This window comes from Hydra vulgaris, chromosome 02, assembly GCF_038396675.1.
Source record: "Hydra vulgaris chromosome 02, alternate assembly HydraT2T_AEP".
Lineage (NCBI taxonomy): Eukaryota > Metazoa > Cnidaria > Hydrozoa > Anthoathecata > Hydridae > Hydra > Hydra vulgaris.
In genome coordinates this window covers 48681831-48707417 of record NC_088921.1, presented here as the reverse complement: position 1 = coordinate 48707417, position 25587 = coordinate 48681831, and the positions used below count along the sequence as shown (strand labels likewise).

The following is a 25587-nucleotide window of genomic DNA, read 5'->3' as shown; positions in this document are numbered from 1 at the left end:
AATATACATAATTATACATGATAATATAAAGATACTATTTTTAATATTTACATATATATGTATATATATATATATATGTATATATATATATATATATATATATATATATATATATATATATATATATATATATATATGTATATATATATATATATATATGCGTATATATATATGTATATATATATATATATATATATATATATATATGTATATATATATATATGTATATATATATATATATATATATATATATATATATATATATATTTCTGTATTTTTGTATATATATATATATATATAGATATATATTAGATATAATGAGATATATATAATATATATATATATATATATATATATATCGTCACTGCAAAATAAGACTCATTCAAAGTTTTTAACGTTTGTTATATTTACTTTTAGTTAGTAATGTGAGTGAACAACAGAATAGCAATTTGCCTATGCGAAGAATGTCACCTGGTTTATCAACATTAATATGTCTCGACGTAAATAATGTATTTTTTGCTTTTGAATTTTAAATATTACATATTTTTTAGTAGTCATTATTACACTGTAGAGTATAAAAAAAGCCTCCAAAAAATACTAGATCCAGGGCTATAAAAGTATTAATCCACCGCTGCGCTCCTCAGATGTTGCTGTGGTATTAACTGACAATATATTTTTGCCATTGCATACCATTTTTATAACATCTTTAGCAGGTTCTACTTGAAAGAGCTTCAGTGTACTTTTAATAAAATATTTTATCTGATCTTATGGGTTTATTTTTAAACTTTTCAGATTATTTATCTTGTTTTGATTGATGGACGAGTTGTTGAAGAAACAGTGAGCAACATTTTCTGTTAATTGATGGCTACAGAAGTGGATCAACAAAGTAAACAGTGAAGGTCGAGGAGGACAAAGCAAGGGATGAAAAACATGAATCTATTGTTTATGGTTAGTGATCAATAAATATTAAACATGATAATAGTTATAAAACAATAACTTATACACATGTAAGTAATACATAAAACAATTTACTTATACACATGTAAGTTTTAACTTATACTTAAGTTATAACTGAATGTAACCCTATTTAAGGTTTTAACTTTTAGGAAACCCAAGTTGGCTTTACGAAAAATAGATAAAATTTGGTTTAAATGTAAATAGAATGTAATTGGTTTCATTTGTTGTCTTTTTAATGATTGCCCAACAAATTTCTTTTAAACTGTAGTTAATCTATTTTTTAGGGCTACTAAAGTTTTTGAAATGTTTTAACACAAAGTTATTTAATAATATTTAAATGTATTTTTTTTACGACAAGGTGCAAAAGATGTTTCAAAAGCGGAAGTAAACGATCAAATGAAGTCCTGGGTTCGTAAATTGTACGACCGAAAAAAGTCAGATGGTGCGAGGATTGATTATGCATGCCACTCGGAACTTTGGGACAAAGGCAGTGATGCAAATGGCGAAGATAATGTCTAGATTATTGTATAACAGTTTTAGTATTATCTGATATACATTTCATTTTATTGAATATGTTTTGTTTTTCACCTTGAAAATAAATTTTGAATGAAATAACAAACACATTTCAGTTTGCATTTGATTAAAACAATTTAAATAGCTTTAATCATACGTCGATTGCAATTGCAATCTTTTTAATACATTAAAAATAAACAAATTTAAGCAAATTTTATGTTAACAATGACCTAACTAACTGCGTGCTAGTTACAAGTAGCGTTTATAATTCACTGAACCTAATAAAATATATCGTCGGATAAATGCTGGCTAAACTGCATTGGGCCAATGTAATCGGGCCAATGTATGCCCGGCGGCCATCAAGGAATCGGCCCAACGCTGGATGCCAACGTTGGGCCAACGTTACAAGAAGCATTGGGCCAACGTTGGCCCAACGCTGGTGTGTTAGCTGGGTTTAACTAAATAATAAACTTTGAAAAGTTTTTTGTACCTTTGTGAAGTATTAGATCAAATAACAATATACTTAATATATATTTTACAATGTTAAACATCAAAAAAAATCGTTATATAAAATAAAAAATCGTTAAATAATATAATAATAAAAAATCGTTAATAGTATTAATAGATATTTATATTATAATAATTTATACTTATTAAACATGTCTATCACACTTGTTGAAGTTAAAAAATTGATAACGGAAATGTTTATGAAGTTTAAGATCGAGACGGAAGAAATGCTGAAGCAACAAGAAAATACTTTTATCAACATAGTTAGTTCTAACACAAAAATATTAAATGATCGATTAGACAGAGTTGAACTTAACATCCTTCAAAACTCAACCAAAATAGCATCAATTGCAAAGGAAGTAGAAGAAATCAAAGAAAGTTTAAATTTTCATGAAGATCTTTTCGATAAAAAAATAAAAACCGCCATTGATTGTCTCGCAAAAGAAAATCTGGCAAACATCAAAGTACAAAATAACAACCATGAACTTATAAAAATAAATAACAAACTCAGAGAGATTGAGGATAGGTCAAGGCGTAATAATCTAAGAATTGATGGTGTCCCTGAAAATGACAATGAAAGCTGGGCTGAATGTGAAAAAAAGGTAAAAGAAATATTCAACAACATATTAGGAGTCAAAAGTGTAAACATTGAAAGAGCACATAGAATAGGCAAAGTTGTTCACAACAAACATAGAACAATAATCCTAAAACTTCTGGATTTTAAGGAAAAAACTGAAATTCTCAACAACTCTTACAAATTAAAAGGTAAAAATATTTTCATATATGAAGATTACTGTAATGAAACGAATGTTATACGAAAGACACTACGTGAAAAAATGAAAGTAGAAAGACAAGCTGGCAAATACGCGTACATTTCATACGACAAACTTATTGTACGAGATTGGAATTCCAAAAAAAGTAATATCTTATCTTTTTAAATTTATTTTTTATTTTTTATGGTCTACAATAAGTTGATCACTAAGTCTTCCTAAAAGATTTTCAAATTGTCGCATACTATTATTTATTGCTAAATCTAAATTATAGCGAAAATGGAAACAGCTAATAATGATTTTGAAAAAAAAGTTAATTTATTTGAAACGTATAGATTACACCTAGACGACGAATCCGATCCGGATATTAATTATTTTAATGAAATTAATTCTCCTGAATTTGAAACCTCTTATTTTTATCCTAGTAACGTGAGCAAATATTTAAAAGGCGATAATAAAAGTGATTATCTTAATGCAGTCCACATTAATATACGTAGCTTAAAAAAGAATTTTGAAAACTTATTAAATTTTATTAGCGAAGCGGAAAGTTCTTTTAATTTAATTTGTTTAACTGAAACGTGGTGTTTACAAGCAGATTTTAAAAATAATTCAAATCTCCATCTCCCAGGTTTTGATCCAGTAATTTTAGAACGAAGTACTAATAAGCGAGGAGGAGGAGTTTTATTTTTTGTTAAAAATAACCTTCTGTATAAAGTTCGAAGCGAAATGTGCGTTTCTGACGAAAACAAAGAGATTTTAACAATAGAACTTATCAATAAGCGTTCAAAAAGTATACTAATAAGCTGTTGTTACAGGCCACCAGCTGGAAGAATTGAAAACTTTGGCAAATTTTTACTAAAAAACATAATAAAGCAAACTGATCTTGAAAAGAAAAAAAATTACTTGATTGGGGATTTCAACATAAACTCCTTTGATTATTATGAAAATCAAAGTTCGAGAAAATTTTTTAATGGTTTATTTGAAACTGGAACAATACCTTTAATTAATCGCCCGACTAGAATCACAAGTCATTCATCATCATTAATTGATAACATTTTAACAACCGATTTTTTTAATAAGTCGCTAAAAAAAGGAATTATAAAAACCGACGTTTCCGATCACTTCCCGATTTTTTTTTCTATATGTGTTAATTTAAAAAAAGAAAAGCAGGGAAAAGTTTTTATAAAAAAACGGCTTATCAATAATAATAATTTAAATTCTTTCAGAGAACAACTATCACTTGTAGATTGGGGTTATATTAACTTTAATGATAATATCAACATAATCTACGACAATTTTTTCAAAACTTTTCACCAAGTGTATGATTCCAATTTTCCTTTAATTGAAATAGTTTTAAGCGATAAAGAAATATCATCTCCTTGGATTACTAAAGGTCTCAGAAAATCGTCAAAAATTAAGCAGAAGCTTTACATAAAATACCTAAAATCAAAATCTGAAAAACATAAACAAAATTATAAAACTTATACAAACTTATTTGAAAAGCTTCGCAAAAGTGCAAAAAAAAACTACTATTCAAACTTGCTTAATAAATATAAGCACACCTCAAAACGCGTCTGGCAAATCATGAAGGAGGTGTCTGGAAAACTTAAACCAAATAAAAATTTACTTCCAAATTTTATACAAATTCATAACAAATTAATAAATGACTCAAATGATATTGCATTTGAATTTAATAAGCTTTTCACCACTATCGGTACAAAATTAAGCGATAGTATTTCGTTCGTTAAAGATAAATCTGTTGATGAGTTCGAAACATCAATAAGCTCTAATCTAAATTATACTGAGTTAACTTTTAATGAATTTGAGGTTGCTTTTAAGTCATTAAAACGTAATAAAGCTACTGGGTATGATGATATTAACACAAATATTGTGATTGATTCCTACGATGTTATAAAAGATATTCTTTATAAAATCTTCAGAGCATCGATTGCACAAGGGTCTTTTCCAGATAAACTAAAAATAGCAAAAGTAACTCCAATCTTTAAGACGGGGGATCGTACAAATATAACAAACTATCGCCCTATTTCAGTTCTTCCAGTTTTTTCAAAAATTTTAGAAAGAATAATGTACAACCGAATCTACTCATATCTTGTTGAAAATAAAATTCTATACGAAAACCAATTTGGTTTCAAAAAAAATAATTCAACCGAGCATGCCATTCTTCAACTAACGCGCAATATAACTGACTCTTTTAAAGACTCTTGTTTTACACTAGGAGTGTTTATTGATTTGTCTAAGGCATTTGATACTGTCAATCATCAAATTCTGTTAAAAAAACTAATATCATATGGTATTAAAGATAAAACCCTATTATGGTTTGAAAGTTATCTTACTAACCGTAAACAGTTTGTTTACAATAAAGATTCTATATCTCATCTATTAATGAATATAACATGTGGTGTTCCACAAGGATCCATACTTGGTCCACTTATTTTTTTAATATACATAAATGATCTTCATAAATCATCAAACTTAACAACAATAAATTTTGCAGATGACACTAACTTGTTTTTGTCTCATAAAGATATTAATATGCTTTTTACTAATATGACAAATGAATTAAAAAAAGTATCTGTTTGGTTTAAACAAAATAGATTGTCTCTAAATATAGAAAAAACTAAATGGACACTTTTTTATCCACCTTCAAAAAAACAGAAACTGCCTCATATCATGCCAGACCTTTTAATTGATAATATAATAATAAAAAGAGAAAAAGTTACTAAGTTTCTTGGAGTATATATTGATGAGAATCTATCTTGGAGAAATCATATTGATAATACCTCCAATAAAATCGCTAAATGCATTGGAATTCTCTATAAAGCAAGAAATGTATTATGTAAACACCAGTTAACACAATTATATTATTCATTTATACATTGTCATATAAACTACGCGAATATTATATGGGGAAGCACTCATAGAACAAAACTAAAATCTCTTTACCTTCATCAGAAACACGCAGCTCGCGCAATAAATTTTAAAAATCGGTTTTTTCATACGAAACAACTTTTTAAAGAAATGAGTATTTTAAATGTATATCAACAAAATGTCTTTAACATTTTATGTTTCATGTTTAAATGTAGAGAAAATTTGTTGCCAAACGTATTACAAAATCTTTATTGTATGAAACCTAAAAACAAATATAATCTTCGAATTAATAACAATCTTATTGCCCCTTTTTGCCATAAAAGCAAAGACCAGTTTTTTGTTTCTTATCGAGGTCCTTATCTCTGGAACAAAATAGTCTTACCAAATTTTGATTTTTCTACCCAACTGACTTTTGCCTCATTCAAACAAAAACTTAAAAGAATTATATTTTTAATTGAAAATATTTTGATTTACTTTTAATTGTTTTTTTATTTTGTTTGTTTGTTTATTCGTTGTTGTTCTATTTTGTATATTTTATTTATTTTTTAATCTTGGCTTTTTAAAATTTTATCTTGGTTTTTACATGTTTTTGCATAAAGTTGTATTATTATTATTATTTCACTTAAGACATTGTATTTTTATCAAAAATTAACCATATATTGTAAAGGGCTTCATGACAAGATCCACATGATCTTCTAGAAGTCCTGTCGTTACTAATGTAAAAATTGTAAAATATATTTGGTTATTGTAATATTTTTAAACGGCAAAATATTTAAAAAAAAAAAAAAAAAAAAAAAAAAAAAAAAATTGAATTTTTAAAAATTTACCTATTTGGTGATTGTCTGTATATACAGACAATATATTGTTGTAAGATTTTGATATTGTTATTTAAATATTCATAAATATAAATAAAAAAATTGTTTCATTTATTTAAATATTCATAATAAAGTATATTAATAAAATTTATTATTTGTTAAATTATTTATAGTAAAATATGTTACTGTTAACATGTTCTATAGCTAAAATTGTTCTATAGCCAAAATTTTTCTAAAAACAATTAATTGTTACCCAGCAAGCAAACGACGTCATGTTGACGTCTTAGGTTGGTTGAAATGTTAACCTCAGAACTTTCAACGTCTATTCCACGTTGATTTGTAGTTGATAAACTAACGTTGAAGAAAAAGTCGTTATTTCAACGTCTTATCGAGGTGGAAATCTCAACGTCAGAATTTTCAACGTTTATTCCACGTTGATTTTTTGTTAATAAACTAATGTTGATTTAATCAACGTTAAATCAATATGTCTTTTTATTTTCGTTTTGATATCGAGACAAATAAGACTTCTTATTTAAAATAAAGATGGCCAATCGCTCACAGAAATGTGCTATTTTTAATTATATTTTATTTGAAAGTGGTAATATTTACAATATTACATATGTATTTTTCAATTATGGGTAATAATTAAAGATTTTTTAGTTTATAATTTTCGTTTTTTATTCTCCTGGTAGGAATTAAAAATGCTTCAATTTTAATATTATTAGTAATGATTATTGAAAAGAATCTTTTTCTTACGAAACATTGTTTTACACAGCTTTAATTACAAAAATACATTTTTTTGTTTTTGTGTAGCTAATTAGTTACAAAAGTAAACTGGGAGTTATTTTAAGGTTTTCTTTTATGTTCCATTTGTATTTGGAAAGGGTGGTTGAATTTTGTAGTTTTCTGTTTACGAATGAGTTTTGTGGTTTGCCCATCTCTTTTTCCATTCTCCTTCTGATAGTCCAATATATACTTTTGTTTGGGGCTGACACTATACATTTGTGAATTACAAATTTATACATTTAAGACTCTGCTTACAACTTTAAGGTTTAAAAAAAATATGTAGTTATTTTTATTTAATCTCGCATACAAACTTATATAGCTCTGAAATCATTCATCGAGCACTGTTGAATATATGCACGTAAAATTTTTTCTTTTATATATATATATATATATATATATATATATATATATATATATATATATATATATATATATATATATACATATATATAAATATATATAAATATATATAAATGTATATAAATATATATTCATACATACATACATACATACATACATACATACATACATACATACATACATACATACATACATACATACATACATACATACATACATACATACATACATACATACATACATACATACATGTATATATATATATATATATATATATATATATATATATATATATATATATATATATATATATATATATATATATATATATTACAATTTTATAAAAAAATCCTAATATTTAGTAGAACAATAACAATTTTATTCCCAATAATGCAAAAACACTATATAAAATATATTCCTGGCTAACCTGATAATAATATATTTATTTATAGAAATAAAAGTATTCAGTTGCTATATCATCACAGATTACACAATGGAGATAAATGAATAAAATAGTAATTGATTTATTTACTGAGACAGATAATACAACACAAATAAATAAAGAACAAATATTTGTTTCAGTTATAGAGTTGTTTCAGAAGAATTAATTGAGGAAGAAGTTAAAGGTGTCAAAGAAACAGATTTTGACTCAGATTCCATTTTTGACTTGGGTAGTTCTGATTCTGATTCTTGTGTCTTGAATCATGGAAACGTATAGATATATATGTTTCTATGATTCAAGACTCAGAATCAGACATTATAGATGACATAGACAAAACAATAAATGGAAATCTACGTGAAAAATTAGCAGAATGGGTTGTTGTGAACCAAACTTTGCATTCTGCATTGAATCAACTTCTTTTTATTTTGAGAAACAATGGCCATGCGAAGCTTCCAAAAGACGTAAAGACATTATTAAAAACTCCATGTAACATTCCTCTGCAGAATAAGTGTGTTGGCGATTACATTTATTATGATTTGGAAACTAATATTTTAAAACATTTAAGTAAATTTCCAGATCTGGAGAAAATTGAAGTAGTTGTGAATGTTGATGGGATACCATTATTTAAAAGTACTTCAGTCGCTTTATGGTTCATACTTTGCTCATTTTCAACCATTTGCTGTAGCTAATTTCTGTGGCAAGAGCAAACCTTCCTCTGAAGAGAGCTTTATGTTTGATTTTGTAAACGAATTATCAATTTTATTACAAAATGGAATCAAAACTCCTGGCAAACATTATTATGTTGTATATGCAATGCATTTTAGTGAAGCTGCACTGAGCAGTGAACATCTTAGGAATGAATAATAAGTTAAAAAGAGTTTAGCAGAGTGAGATAAAAGTACAAAAGAACAGATGTCCAGTGGGAAACAAAGAGTCTCAGGGGCGGATCTAGGGGGTATCCTGTGTTGCCCAGGATTCACCCATAATATTATAAGAAGTTATAAAAAATTCCGATTCATAATATAAAAAATACTAAACTTAAATTTATAGTATACTAATATGTATATATGAGTTCTTTAAAAAAATAAGTATTGCCTTTATAGAAAAACATACACGGCTTTAACAATGTTTCAAAGACTCTCTCTTTCCTCCGTGATGTTTCAAAACGCCGCTATTAATCAGGATTCTTTTTTTAAAGTAAACGGAACCGAAAGAACCCTTTTAATCAATCGTTATTGCAATGTATTTATTTTGGTTGCCGTAATTAAGGCCAAAAAAATCCCTATTGTTTCAGGATTCATTTGACCCGAATTTCCGGTAGACAACAAAAAAAAGTTGCAGGAACGTTTGATCAAAAGGGTTCTCTCGGTTCCGTTTATATGTAGAAATGAATCCTTAATTATTCCAATAACGCCTTAATTATTCGTATAAACTTTATTCGAATAATTAAAGCTTTAAAATAAAGCTATAAGTATTCGAATAAATTGAAGTTTTATCAAAAATTAGTTTAAAGTAATTTTTAATACAAATTTTATTTTTGTTTGCAATTATGGATTTGTTGCTATCCAATGCCATTAAAGCCAAGCATTTGCCTAATATTACGACTTACAAAGTAAAGCTTCGTAATAATCTCAAAGATTTAAATTCAAAGTTTCCTGTTAGAAACAAAGATCTTCTTTCTTTAAGAAATTCTGAACTGGAAGCTTTTATTCCCATGCAAAAAGAAAATGAAGACTATATTGTTTTAAAGTATGAGTTTAAACGCGTTTTTTTATGTTTTATTTTGTTTATAAAACAATAATTCTTAACAAATAACCTTTAGTTAAATATGTTTTTTTTAATTATATTTAGTTTATATATGATATGACTTTACAGGTCAATGGAAAATGGTAACTGTCTTTACAACTCTGCTGCTTTATTAATAAATTCATCAGATAAAACACATGAAATTCTTCGACTATTAACTTCTGTTGAGTTGTTTGAGAAAGCAACCTTTTATTCAAGATACCCAATAATCTTAAACCAAGTGGAATCTAAAAGTTTTTCTTCACTCTCTAGTGTTTTCATGGCATGTGTTTCATTTGAGTCTTCTGATTCTTTTACAGAATTAAATGATATAAATATTTCTGAACTTATAAAAAAAGAAGCCTATAACAATTGCAGAAACAATAAATTTGCTTCTTTTCTTTGTTTAATTGCATTATCTACAGTGTTAAATAAGCAAATTCGTTCTGTTTATCCTGAATTTGGACTTGAAAAATATAAAAAGTTATTTAATGTGAGTATATACCCACGTGGTGATCATAAAACAAATAAAGAAATTCTGAGTATTTTATGGTGTAACACTGATTGTCGCTCTATTTCCAAGGATAAAGATATGTGGTCACCAAATCATTTTGTCCCTATTGTGAAAAGAGAAGTTTTATGCTTAAAGAAATTTGTCAAAAGTGATTTAAAAAGAGGATCGTGTTCAGTTTTGCCAAGTGTTCTATCGCATTCTTCTGTTACCACTAAGGTTCTTAATTTATCTTGTCAACCTCCTAAAAATCCATTTTCTAATAAAAAATCATTAGTTCAATCTCACATAAAGTTTTGCATAGATAATGAAACTAAAATTGTAGATGTAAATATTGATATTACTCCTAATCCAATCTTAGTTAATTGTATTCCTTATACATCAGATCAGCCTTCAAGCCTTCCTTTTTATGATGTTTCTACTTACTATGAGCGCGGTAGACATCTATCTGCTGGCAAAGATGATTCAATGTTATTAGATCTAGTTAATAAAATATTTATTCCTAACTTGTCTTTTGTTTTTCCTGTTTCTGGTGAAAAAAAAAAACGATCATTTTTACATAAATGGCTACTTGAATATTCCTGGTTAGCTTACTCACAGATTGAAGATGGAGCATACTGCCTTCCATGTACACTGTTGGGTAGCAGAATTCCAAACAATACCACAATAATCAACTTTATTCAAAAACCTTTTAAAATATGGGGTAATGCAACTCGTGCTTATATGGATCACAATAATAATTGTCGACTTCATCAAATGTCAATGCATTGTCTGAACATGCTGCAATCTAGATCTAATTCAAAAAAAAATCTGATTGAAGTTGATATTGATAATCTAAGAAAAAAACTTATTATAAGTAATCGAAATAAATTAATTCCAATTATAAAGACAATTATTTTTCTTGGCCGCAACGATATTGCTTTTCGAGGTCATCGTGATGACAGTAAGTATCATCCACAGATTGGAGAAACATGTAAAGACAACATTGGTATAGGTAACTTTGTAGAGCTTTTAAATTTTCGTATTGAAGCAGGTGATAAAGTTCTTGAGCACCATATTCGTTCTGCTCCTAAAAATGCAACTTATATATCTAAAACCGCACAAAACGAACTTATTGAATGCTGTGGAAAAACAATCGAAGAAGTTCTAATTAAGAAAATTAAAAGGTCAGATTATTTTTCTATCTTGTGTGATGGAGCCTCTGATTGTTCTAATGTTGAACAGCTATCTCTAGTTATAAGATACATTGACTGTGATAATGTTATTTGTGAAGACTTTCTACGGTTTATTGAATGTAAATCTGGTACAACTGGTCTTAGTCTTTCGCAAAACATAATTTCTGCAATTGATGATCTTGGTCTTGATATCCAAAAATGTAGAGGTCAAGGATATGATGGTGCTGAGGCAATGTCTGGTAAATTAAAAGGTATTTCATCTAGAATTAAACTTATCAATTCAAAGGCTATTTTTGTTCACTGTGCATGCCATAAACTTAATTTAGTTATTAGTAAATCATGCAATGTTCAGAGTGTTAGAAATGCTCTTGATCAAATCAAAGATATATCATATTTTTTTAACTTATCACCTAAACGTGCTAGCTGTCTCAATAAATTCATTTTTCCTGGTCAAGCAAAATTAATTGATACATGTCGATCTAAATGGGTTCAGAAACTTAAAGGTCTGGATGTTTTTTTTGATAACTACATATCCGTTTTTCATTCAATGGAAGAAATGGCATACAATGAAGGTAAAAGTTATAATATTGATACTTCTTCAAAAGCTTCATGTTTTTTAAATCTTATGACAAATTTTTCTTTTATTGTGAGCTTAGTTTTAACAAAACAAATAATGGACTATTTCTACGCCATCACTGTTGTTCTCCAAACTAAAGCATTTGATATATCACAACAGTGTAATGAAATAAATTGTTTAAAAACTCAAATTTTAGATTTAAAAAAAAATATTGATGTCTATCATAACGAATGGTACTTAATTGCTCTTGACCTAGCTAAGACTCTTGATGTTTCAGAAGTTAAACCAAGGCTCTGTGGCAGACAAGTTTATAGAGATAATTATCCCTCTGACACAGTTTCAGATTATTTCAAATATTCCATCACATCTCCTCTTCTAGATCATTTAATTAATGAATTAGAAGATAGATTTGATGAAGATGAGATGATTGTTTACAAAGGTTTATCTGGTATTCCTGCAACTGTTGTAAAAAAAAATAAAGAAAAATGTTTTTGGAAATCAGATTTTATGGAATTTTTGCATTTTTATATATCGGATATGCCTCATCCTACATCAATTCATGCTGAATTAGATTTGTGGGAAACATTTTGGAACAATCAATCTGTGATCCCATCCACTATTTCAGAGACTTTAAAGTCTATTGATATGAGGGGTTTCCCAAACATTAGGGAAGGTTTTTTAATAATGGGAACAATTCCAATTACTACATGTGAATGCGAGAGGAGCATTTCTGTTATACGCAGACTGAAAACTTATATGCGAAGCCGCATGACAGAGTCAAGATTTAATTCTTTAGCTCTGATGTCTATTCATCAAGAAATAATTCCTGATGTAGAAAGAGTTTTAAATATTTTTTCTGTTTTAGGGGAACGACGCTTAGAGTTGGTTTTTACCTAATATTAATTTATTAATTTCTTTTTTGTTTATTGACTATATTCGTGTATTTTATTTTATATTTAAGTTTACCTTATATTTAGTGAAAATTAGAAAAGTAACATAAAAAATTAAAAATAAAACCCTATTAAAAAAATTTGGCCTAACTGCCTATCAAGAAAAGGAAAGAATCCAGAAATGGAGGGCTAACCTTAGGCCACATGACAGTTTACAGATGGAGTGCAAAGTCCTATGGCTTACCTTCTCGTTGGTGCACTTCGTTAAATAGGTTAGACAAGTAAAAAATGTCTAATTTATGAACAGAATAGCCAAGGCAATATTTTTATTAGTTTTGTTTTATATGGGTAATTGAGAACAATGCCAAGTAAGTAATAATAAAGTACTGATGCCGCTTTGATGACGAATTATAGTCGGCGATATTTTTTTGCAACCTTACCCCCCCCCCCCCCTTACAAGCGCGGGGGAGGGGTTTACAAAAAATATCGCCGACTATATTTTGGCAATTCGAAAAAAAACAGGCAACACCCACAAAAAATCCTGCATCCGCCCCTGAGTCTCAAAGTAGAAAAATACTAAAAAAGTAATAAGTAAAATGTTGTGAAAACAAACAATAACAATAAACAATAGTCGAGATACGTAAGAGTCATTTACTGTTGTTCTATTAAATTGTCGTTAGGGTCCAACGTAAGTGCGATGTGTAGACAGTACCAGTGATAGAGCAGAATTATTTGTTTGGTCTGTATTATTAGGGTGGTAAACATACATTATCGATATAGCTTTCGCCTGAGACCGGCATCCCAAAAGAAGTTCCACTCTGGGTCTACACCAGGGTATCTTGTTAAGGTATCCCATTAGGTATCCCATTATCCCAAAAGGACTATTCTCAGAGTATTCTGTCAGGGCAATGGCCACAGACTTCTGAATTGACACTGGGACCAGAGGACACTTAGTGTGGCTCAGTACAACTTGCATACAAAGAGTTGTGAACTGTTTTGAGTCTTATAGATGTGTATGTAATGTAGACAGTCAATGAAGTGTTCTTGTGTGTGTCTACTGTAATAGAATGTCTTGATGGTATGAGTTGTTAGTATAAAATTGGTTGAAAATCATTAAAACTGGTGTAATGTAAGCTAGACGTGAATACTAAAAGTCCAATAACATGTGTTTATTTTTTTACCATTATCTTTTATTATTATATTTAATAATAAAAGATAATGGTAGGTTTCTTTGCCAAATCATTTGTGAGTTTCAGCTGTCCTTCAACTTGCTGTTGTTTTGTATGCAACATATTCATTCAAGTATATCATTTAATATTGTATATATATTATATAAATATATATATATATATATAAATATATATATATATATATATATAAATATATATATATATATATATATATATATATATATATATATATATATACATATAATATAGTATATATTATGTATACATATATATATGTAATATATACTATAATATATGTATTATATATATGTAATATATACTATGACACAATGGAACCAGAATGCAAGATGATGAAGGAGATATATTAATACAATTTGATGATATAAACGATGATGATGATTAATACAATTTGATGATATAGACGCTTTATATGAGTTTGATAGAAAACTTGGAGCTCACAAAAGAGTTTTCAAAAAGTTTGTAAGTTATTTTTCATGAAATTACCTATGGAAGGGTTAAATGTTTAGGAAGCAATAATTGATAGCTATAATTTTAATTTTAAGTGTTGAAAATTGGAAAAGATGTTGATCTATATATTTTTATATATTTATATTTCTTTTTAATGGCTGCCTGTTGAAAATAAATAAATTTAGTTGAATTCACAAAAAATAGATATATAAACTCAAAAATTATAATATATTAGTTTACATTAAAATTGTAAACGTCATGCATTCTTATGAAATAATGTAAATTGCAGATATTCTTTCCTCCTTTCTATACAATTTTATTCACTTGACCAAATTTAAATGTTTTTGCATTTATTTTCTAGAATCGATGAAGCGCTGTGAGGCTAAGGCAACAGACAAAGAAACTAGATCATTTATAGCCTCTTGCCTAAAGTATGCGCCTTATCGTTTGAATGGAGGTAAACGGAAATCTGACAACCCCGAAATAGACGATGAAGTTCACGAAAGTGATAAAGAAAAAAATCAAGATGAATTCGTAGTAGACGCTGACGTTGAGTCAAATGAAATCGGAAGTAGTTTCGAAAAAGAAAAATAAATTATCTCCTTTTTAAAAAATTTTAACAAATATATTTTAGTAAATTTTTTAAAGTGTTATGTTTCAACGTTGCTTTTTTGACGTTGAAGCGATGTAGATATTAGAACGTCAATTTCTTGTTTCCAAATCAACGCTTAAATCAACGTTTATAAATCAACATCAGTTCAATGGTAATTTATTGACGTTGAATCAATATAGATATTTCAACGTCGATTTCTTGTTTCCAAATCAACGTTTGTAAATCAACGTCAGTACAACGTTAATTTATTGACGTTGAATCAATGTTGATATTTCAACGTCGATATTTTGTTTCCATTTCAACGCTAAAATCAACGTCAATAAATCAACGCGTTATCAACGTTGAATCAACGTTGAAATGCTTGCTGGGTATTATAAATTAATATATATTTTTAATAATTAATCGTTTAAACAGTTTTTAAACAATAACTATTATAATATAATATTATAATATTATTATAAATAAGTATAAAAAATACAAAGATGTCAATGAAAGATTTATGGGCATTAGCTGTAACTTCAAGCAAAGACAAAATTAGAAAAATTAGGGAGACAGAAACAGTTGTTCCATTTCATTGGATTTCCTCAGATGAGAAATGGTTGTTTTGGCCTCCTTCTCGAAAAGATGAAAAATATACAAAGCAATTCCCAATGAAGTTATTTGGAAGAAATTTGAAATTTTAAAAATAAAATTACGAGGTAATGATTTTGTTTTTCCGGATTTGTTCTCTTTTATTAATAATTTTTCTTCTACTTGTTAAAACTTTTAGGTGAAAAAGATTTGTGTGAATATGTGTCTGGAAACAATGTCCTCATCAAGCGAAAGAGAGAGTGCAGTGAATGAAAAAAGATTTGTGTGAATATAAGTCTGGAAACAATGTCCTCATCAAGCGAAAGAGAGAGTGCAGTGAATGAAAAAAGATTTGTGTGAATATGTGTCTGGAAACAACGTCCTCATCAAGCGAAAGAGTGAGTGCAGTGAATGAAAAAAGGGATATTGATTTTAACAGTAAGACAAACATTTTGATTTAGGATTTTTATTTAAATGTTTTTTGCAACCTAATGTTAATTGCAGTATTAAAAATATTGTTTTTTCTTTGTTAATAAATTTATTGATATTATTATGGTAGTGGAATTGCCTAAAAAACCTACTGAAAATATTATGTCACCGATAATTTCTTTGACACCGAAGTTTTGGATTCAGTGAAAAACGTGTTAAAATACGCTCCAGAAAAAAAAAAGATGTATAGTTTTGAATTTTGAAAAAGAAATCTAAGCAGCTGCATTATATTTTTATTTGAGACTTTATCGTGACCATTCTTTTATGTAAATAAAAGTGTAATTGGTAAAAGAAACTGTAATTGGTAATATTTTGGTGCTTTAAAATGGTTAAGTTTTTGAACATGTTACACATGTTACAACATATGTTCAATTCTTTAAAGAAGTTCTTTAAATAAATAATACATTTTTTAATAGAAAATATAAAAATTGTATGTAAAAATAAGAGGCATATTTAGTCGGTTTTCCGACCAATAACCGATATCCTGTAGATCCTTTTTGCGACGTCGCATCGACGTCTATTTTTCACCCTGGATACGACGTCGTAAAATTGTTACACTTTGCGACTTTACAGCGACGTCAAAACGACCAACCTCGCGACGTCAAAACGACGTTGTACCGACGTCATTGTGCTTGCTGGGTTGAGCCTTCTTAAGTCTTGGAAGAAATAAAGAGAAAAACCAGTCCTCAAAACATGTTGAATCAAACCAACCACTTTATGATTTGTTATAACGTGCTTTTGGTGGCCCATGTTCCATCCATGTATTCCATAACGACTCAGCTTTGTAAACAACATAAGGTGGTAACAATTCACCATTAGCATTGCCATAAAATATTACAGAGAACGAGGTCTTTGTAGAATTAATTATGCGTTCAGGATACTTACATCCACGCTTTGTTAATTATTTTTTTTATCTGGATCATCACTGAGATTGGTTTCATCATAATTCCATATATTATCAGGTGATAAATTACTTATTTCATTTGATAGATTTATAAAGTAGTTATCAATCACAGTCGTTCCTATTTCTGGTCTCTTTCGCTTTATGTTGCTTGCAAATCTTACTGTGAGTTCTGGATTTCTTTTTAAAAAAGATCGAATCCAATCGCCACCTGGAAAATTATTTTTGAACTGAGGTATAACGACGCCTTTTTTCTCTAAATACCCTTTTACTATGCATCTTAAATCATATTTATCAACAGGAAAACCAAACTCAGATGATTTTATTGCATATGTCTTAAACATGTCTTTTTCTTTTGATGTAAATATTTGCTGACCATCATACTTTTTAGGATATGTCTGTTTTATTTTATTTTTTAAAGTTGATCTTGGTATATCGTATTCCAAAGCTGCTTTTCGTTGAGTAATTAAACCATTCTTCAAGCCTTTTAATGCATTTTCTAACTGTTCTAAAGTATAAGTAACATATTTTCTTTTTCCACGATTTGGCTTGTAATTTTGTGGCATATTTAAACTAAGAACTAAACAAATTTCGCTATTTACTAATACAAACTGTTATACTGATTTTCTATTGCATTACTACTACAAAATTTTTCATTCCAACATAGTAACTACCATAATATCTATAAATGATAACTAAAAAAGGTTTACTCTAATACATGGGGTGACTTTAGCCGGGGCCAATGTCACCCTATGTAGTAAGCCAAAGACAACCTACTTTTTTAAAATCTCAATTGCAAAAAAGTAATAAACTGTTAAGCTTTCAAAACAAGATGGAATCAAACACTAATGGTTTAAAATTAATTCAGTGTATATTCCAATAAAAAACCTTCTCCAGGTACTGCTATCAATGTAAAACTTCACACACCTAAAAAAATTCGGATTTTAGGTGCTTTTTCTAAAGTGCAACTTACAATAATATCACAAAGACTCGAGTTAAGTAAACTAAGTTAGACTAAATAAATAATAAATTTCCCACAATTTGCTACTAAACATTAACCGGCATACCTTGAGGTATCAATTTTAAACCATTTTTAAACAAAAATTTCGTTTGGGCTAAAGTCATCCCGTAGGGCCAAAGCCACCCAATCTTACGGTAATATAAGATAGTTATTAGCATTTATCATTAGAGTTAAGTGTATTTTCAGACCTGTTTTTGTTCAAAATTATCGTGCATTATTTTTAGGTTAAAATAGGTTAGGTAAAAAATCGTTTTACGTGTAAAACTTGTTTGCATATAATAATGATTATAAAATCATAATCAACTATAAAAACTATTAAAAAAACTACAGTGGCAAAACTTCAAATTTTGCCCCCCCCCCCTCCCGCCAAATATTATTTAGGCCCCACCACAAGAAAAAATAAACAATTTTTGTTTAAATATATTTAATAAAAAAAAAACTTTTTGAAAATTTTGGGCCCCTACAGCTTATAGCCACTGAAAAAGAATTTAAAAAAAATATGAAAACCAAAGTTAAATATTTTAAGTTGTTAAAATGTTAATTTCTTATTGTGATCAAAATAATGATGGTTCTTGAGATTAAGTTCTGATGAGGAGTCTGATTCAAAAATTTTTTTAAATAAAAGATTCACGTAAAGTATTTGGACACTTTATGCATATAGTGAACCATAATGTTATTACAACATTCTTCCTTTTGAGGTCGAATTCAAAATTATTTTTTTATATATAACTTTCTAATATAGATTTATGTTCATGCATACAGATTTTGCTTTGCAACACAAAAAAGAATTATAGAGGTATTTTGTGCTTTTCTCAAAAAAATATTTTTCATGCACTTTTAAAAAAAAAAAGTTACTGATCTAATAAATCTGCTTCTAATGACTAAACGAGTTTTCAAATTTTAAATTCAATTCTTTTTTCAAATTATGTTTTGAAAAACCAAAATATTCGGCCGGGTGAATAAAAATGAGTAATTGCTTTTACTCAGTAATTGGTCAGCTTTACGTAAATAAAAACTTTAGGAATTTTAATTAACTTTTTATTCACGTAAAGCTGAACAATTACTGAGTAAATTGCTTAACTTTACGTAACTAAAAATTTAAGCAAAACTGCATAGTTTTTATTCACGCGAAGCTGATCAATTACTGAGTAAAAGTAATTGCTCATTTTTATTCACCCAGCCTATTAAGTTAACTATTGCTATATACCGGTATTGCGCCGCAACAACAGATGAGATATATAGATTAATTCTATTATATATTTGCGGTAATACCGCACTATGCCGGTATTTTAAATTGAAAAAACTGGTGTTCGAATTTTACGGTTTATGGAAACTCTAACTGGCCCTTTCGCGCAGATATTTTTGGCGATTCATGTTTAATGAAAAAGACCAAATGATCTCCTACCTCTATTTAAAAGCTAAACTTAGCGTGACGAACTTTATAATTGACCTCTAAACCAGAAGATTATAACACATTCTAATTAAAGTGATTGCCTTTTGGTTTAAATAAAAGAATAAACTTCAGTTTTGCATAATAATTTCATTCTAGCAACCCGTTATACGGGTTATTAGTAAATAAATAACAACAATTTTACTTGATTTATCGGAAATATATAATACAATTAATCTATATATCTAATCTGTTGTTGCACACTTTTAGTATTACCAAATATCTAAGCACTACAAAAATGTATGCAAGTCAACAATCTGCAAAATCTAAAAAAACAAAACATTAATAAAATCAATTTATATGTTAATAGATTATCATATTGTCGGAAAAAGTCTACTATCAAAACCTTTATAAATGCCGCACTGCTTGGCAAACAAATTGTATAATACCCTCAATATAGAAAAGTATATAAGTATAAACAGTTAACTCGATTTGTTATTTTACTAGTAAATAAAACTGTTCCTACTTCAATATGCTGCATTAATTTTCTCTGGCTGTTAGCTAATGATTATTTAAGTAAGTTTCAAATCATGAAATTTACTAAATTAAAACCATATTTTAACAGTAAGCCAGCTGAAACAAAATAATGGCAATAATAGAACTAAAAAAAAAAAAAAAAAAAAAATCATAAATAGTATGCATCACACAAACTGAAAGTCTTTAAATAAAAGCTTCTCTTTTAAAAAAGCTAAAAAAGATAACATTACCAAAAAAGATATTATTCATTAGCTTGTTTAAAACGTGAAGGATCATTATGAACATTTTTCAAAATTAAGTAAGACCTGTGTGTTATTGAATATATATTATATTGAACTGATTTTTTTTCAAAATACACAGTATATATATGCCACGTTATTCCGGTACAAATAGTAACAAAATAACGTTTATAATTTAAACAGTACCATAGTAGTGTATAAACAGTTCTTTATATCAAAGAATATTTTAATTTATCATCATCAATAACTCAACTGTATTTTAACATAAAAAGAAACAAAAAAAGTATTACAAGTAACTTAAGAATTGTTTTCTATATTATAATTAAACACACTTTTATCTAAAATAAAATCATAGAAAAAATCAATTTCTTAACAACACAAAAAAAAACATACCAAAGTTTAGAAAGGAAACAAAAGCATAATTGAAATTAATATTAATAAAAAAAGCTTGTGTTAGTGGCACCATGTACAGCTTGCCTCATGTATATTTTACAGAATTACAGAATAGTAACTAAAGGCGTAAAATTAATATGAAGATGCGAAATTACATATATATATAATAAACTTTTTTAAAGATATTATAAAATTTAGAAAAAAAGTCTCAAAAGATATAAAATGTTGGAAAATATATTTTTTTAAATATATTTTCCAACATTTTATATCTTTTGAGACAGAAACGTGAATAAAATAATAATAAATAGTATTAAATCAAGTAACAAATGCAACCTTATGCTTTGCATCCTTGATGAACAATGTTTAACTTTCTTTGAAATGAAATTTATTTCGATTTATTCCACAGATGCACAAAAAATTACAAGTAAAACATAAAATGTGCTTGCGACATCAGCTTTGCAGAACGTTTGATTTTCTGAATGTAACTGTTAAATTGTTCGCATATTGACGTATTTACTAAAGATGAAGAGGTTAAATGACTATATTTAAATGCATTGGAACATTTATGCGTATATCCATGAAAAATTTCGTGGAAAAAACGTGTTTTTAAAAATACTGTAATTTCTCTGTTTTTGCAATATTCAGACAAATTACAAGCAAAGTCATAGAATAAATAATTTGGAGCTTCTGGACAATGGGTATAAAGTGATGCCGCAGGGTCTTTTCGACCTTCGCTACCTGGTATTACATGAAAACCATAACAATGACCATGAACAGGGCAGAACCAAAAAAACGCATAAGTTGTTCCTTTTTTTGAAACAGATGGAAATTGTTTGTCACAATTGACATCAGGATGGTCATCAAAAACTTTTTTTTTCAATCTTCTTTATTGATAGTAAAATGACGTATTCTTCTTTGCTGGATTATATGAGTTCTTAATTATGTTTGCATCTGCACTAGGTTCATTAAAAGTGTGAATGTTAATTATTGCTTTTGAAATATAGTCAACAAGCATGGCTACATCATAACATGGCTTTACATTAGACATATTGCTAAAAGAAGTAAGCACAAGATATGACAATTCTGTAAAATAATATTTTGATTCATGCACAAAAAAGTTCAGATCCTCAACTAAAACTGTATTTTCCAGCACCGACATCATAAAAGATGATACATCTGAACAGAATCTAAATGGAATTAAGGAGTCCATCAATGCATCAGTTCCAAGTAATAAAAAGAAATCTGCAAGTGCTCTTCTTTATTGCACAGAGCACTCTTCCCCACTAATCATCCTGTTAAAAGCAGCTTTGGCATAGAGAGGTATAAAAAAATCTAAAGTAATTGCTAAAGATGATACATTTTGATCATCATCATGATTCTTTATTATTTCACAAATAGTGCGGATAGTTTTCCTTGCATGTGCAAAATCTTTATGGTCTTTCTCTTTAGTGTTAGGGATGAAACAGTGGTCAAACCTTTGGAATGTTGTTTCTAGAACTTCTTCAATTTCAGGAGTCTCTATAGCTTTAACAAATGTTTGTTTAAACCCAATGCCGAGTTTTGTTCCATCACATGCCAACACAAGATTACTGTTTCCGCACATTGTGCATTGTTCTCGGAAGTCAATCGCCGAGCGAGAAGCCCACTCAAAAAACAAATCAATAAAAACAGAATTAGACATAAATGATATTGTACTATTCATACGCTTGTATCGATTGGACAGAAATTTTAAGAAATTTTAGATAAAAACCACACACAAAAAAATAAATACAGAGATGTCATTAGTAATACAGCAGTAATATAAGCAGAAACCTACCGCACATTCACAAATGCCATCCAAAAATGGATAAACTGATTGATTATGTATCCATCTGCTTCATATACTCAATTCTTCCATTAATCGCGGTGAAAATGGATTTTTATCAACTTGTAGTTTACTCGGATTATTTAACCCAAATTTCCAAAAACCAGTAACTTCATCAAATACATCAATCCACTAAAAACAACTTTTAGAATTTAAAATTGAAAAATAGAGTATTAGTACATTGTAGTACAACAGTACAATTTTGATTAAATGGTTTAAGTTTACATCTTTCTTTATGCAGTCACCTTGTTTTCCTGCCTTGTCAAGGTTTATGTTTCAGAGTTAAAGAGTTGACAGAGGGTTGAATCCACAATATTAAAAAATTAAAGTAAGTAAAAACCTTACCTTTTGGTCTGGAAGTTCGATGCCATCCATTGGCAACAGGTAATCATCAAAATTATCATTTAAGTCACCACTAATTGAACTTATATCCCAAGATTCTCTAAATTTGATTAGATGACAACAAACTTCAGCTTCACTTGTTAAGTATTTAAGAGCTCTTTTAGATCCTTCATTAATCATGCATAAAGAGTTGTGACATTGAACAACTCTTCTGTTACTCCCTGAAACCTTATACACAGTTATAATAGCCACAGATTGGTATGCGAAAACAGAAAACTTATTGACATTAAGTCGTGATGGTAACTCAATAACCGAAATAGAAGAAAACTTGAGCCCTTCATTTAAATCACTTAAAACTGGCTTTGAAGCCAAAACAGAGAGAAGACTTTTTAACAAACGAACATGGAGACAAAAACCTACAAAAGCATCATCAAAATTGCAGCTTGAAATAGAAAATATCTTGCAAGAACAATTATATATTGGAGATAAAGTTGAATTTGACGCACTTATATGAATGAAATTATTACACTAGAAAACAAATAATACAAAATTATCATTTTATTCAGTGCATTCAATAAATTGAATATCTCTCTAAAAATTTTTTTTCCTTATGTAAAAGCCGATATAGAAAATGCAAACTTTGTATTTACAGGTATATGTAAAAAAAAGTTATGAATGAGGATGTAAAAGTTACTTACTAAGAAATCACCAGTGACCGAATCATAATCATTCATTAGAACTGTATGTATATTTTCATCAATAATTCTCCATTTCAAAACACCATGATTAAATAATTGTCCACAATAATATTGAAAAAGATTTAATCGAACAGATGAAGTATTTTGTGAAAGAGGCAATGTATCTGCTGACAATGTTGGTTCTTCAGCACAACCACTATCAATTGATATTTTACTAAATGATCTTTTATGATGCCTATATGTATTACCTGAAAATAAAAATTTCAGTCGATTGTAAATAAATAATTCTTGCAGTGGGTTTGGGCTATAAGATGTCAAAATATATATACACACACACAAACACACAATAAACATTAAATTATTTCTCCAACTACCTTTTTTCTTACTACATGGGACAAAAAGATCATTTTTATTCACTGTGTGGTTTACCTCTGAGACAGCTAAAATTTGTGGAAATAGATAATACAATCGGTTAGAGATAAAAGGTATAAAAAAAAATTCATCAAAATTAAAAGTTAACTTATTTATCAAAAATACTTTTCTTTGGATATGGAACAACAGTATCATTTTTCCCCATGAGAGCCTCAAAAACTGCTGAAACTATTTTTTCAGGATTTTCACGATAACAACAAGCCTAAAAAATTGAAGTCATGAATTATAAATAAAATAATTAAAGATTAGTTTAAACATCAATCTATATTATAGTAAGATCAATGGTGAGAACCTATTTTTTCATGTTTAGGAAGATAATATACATTTAATTGGTAACCAGAGCAAAATATTTATGATAAAATAAGCAATATAAGTTTAGCACACTAGTATTAGTATGATTCTATTCCTTGGAGAACCAGGAAAATATCTAACACAAGTTGGCAATCTTTGCTCAAATTTTATATCAGTAGTTATCTGATTGTACCAACTCCAGAAGTGGTCGTTTGGTATGGAAGTTAACAAGTACAATTGTTCCTCTAATGTCAAATTATCAGATTGTTCTGATTTGTAAAAAAAGTCTTTTTCACTTTCATCTCTATTACAGCGATAATCCAATAAAAGGTTTTCCCAATATTCGTTTTCGTAATTAGTACAAATAAAAAATCTAAAAAAAGAAGTTTAAAAAGAGTGAAATTTGGAATGATCATCTTTGATTTACAACGTAATATATACCCATTAATAAATGTAATATTTTTTAAAAACCTTAACAAAAAATATGAATGTTTCGAGTCAATATCAGCAACATCAAAATGAAAATATTAAACCAAATCCAAGTTACCTTTTATTATCATATTCATTTGATGAAGAATATTTTTGAATTTTATACATCAAATAACACAGTACAAATAAACACTTGCTGTTTTTTGACTCAATGTTTGTTTTAACTTGACTAAAAAGTTTTTGTATACTTTTTTTATTATTCGAAACTTTTCTGTCATAGAACCTATTCTTAGAAGAACTTGGTGTATTTCTCCCTAAAAATAATAATAAGAATCACTATTTTGTCCATATATCAAAACCCGTTGATATATGGACAGTATAATAAATAAACATGCTTCATTTTCAATAAAAAAAAGATTTAATTCTAAAATCTGTACAACAAAAAGATCTCTGTGTCATAATATCTTGTGATTTAAAATGGAAATAGCAAGTAGATGCTGCTTATTCTAAAGCCTACAAAGTGTTGAATATTTGCGAAACTAATTTATCAAAATTGACATTAAAATGTTCGATAAAGACCACATCTCTAGTATTCTACAAAGGACCACTTCTTGAGTATTCAATTCAAATTATCAATTGAATTGAGACTCATGAAAAAGTCCAAAAGAAAGCTACAAAATTTATTTCAAGCATTCCCAATTATGATTACAATACCAGGCTAAAAAATTTAAATATCACAACAT

The 25587-nt window shown here is 28.0% G+C and overlaps 1 protein-coding gene and 1 long non-coding RNA gene across 4 annotated transcripts; one reads left to right on the top strand and one right to left on the bottom strand.

Moving 5' to 3' along the window:
• Positions 1 to 363: 363 nt before the first annotated feature.
• Positions 364 to 1528, top strand: LOC136076533 (uncharacterized). Of its 2 annotated transcripts, none has more exons than XR_010636349.1 (3): positions 364 to 500; positions 793 to 948; positions 1316 to 1528. It is a non-coding gene; the product is annotated as an uncharacterized LOC136076533 (long non-coding RNA). The 2 variants fall into 2 exon arrangements; XR_010636350.1 differs by having other exon boundaries at positions 364 to 509.
• A 19628-nt stretch (positions 1529 to 21156) lies between these two features.
• Positions 21157 to 25142, bottom strand: LOC136077009 (uncharacterized). 2 transcript variants are annotated; one of them, XM_065791204.1, is made up of 7 exons: positions 24963 to 25142; positions 24509 to 24788; positions 24230 to 24326; positions 24067 to 24132; positions 23693 to 23940; positions 22998 to 23410; positions 21157 to 22784 (listed from the first exon to the last, which is right to left on the bottom strand). In XM_065791204.1, the coding sequence occupies exons 1-6, from the start codon at positions 25010 to 25012 to the stop codon at positions 23384 to 23386; spliced, it is 768 nt and encodes a 255-aa protein (XP_065647276.1). In that variant the 5' UTR covers positions 25013 to 25142; the 3' UTR covers positions 21157 to 22784; positions 22998 to 23383. The 2 variants fall into 2 exon arrangements, with proteins under 2 accessions (XP_065647276.1, XP_065647275.1); XM_065791203.1 differs by having other exon boundaries at positions 23693 to 24132.
• Positions 25143 to 25587: the final 445 nt, after the last annotated feature.

Coding starts and splice junctions, on each gene's coding strand:
- LOC136077009 (XM_065791203.1), bottom strand. CDS start 25,012: ATGTATAAAATTCAAAAATATTCTTCATCAAATGAATATGATAATAAA. Junction 24,789..24,962: donor AATGAATATGATAATAAAAG/GTAACTTGGATT, acceptor TTCTTTTTTTAG/ATTTTTTATTTGTACTAATT. Junction 24,327..24,508: donor ATAGAATCATACTAATACTA/GTGTGCTAAACT, acceptor TCAATTTTTTAG/GCTTGTTGTTATCGTGAAAA.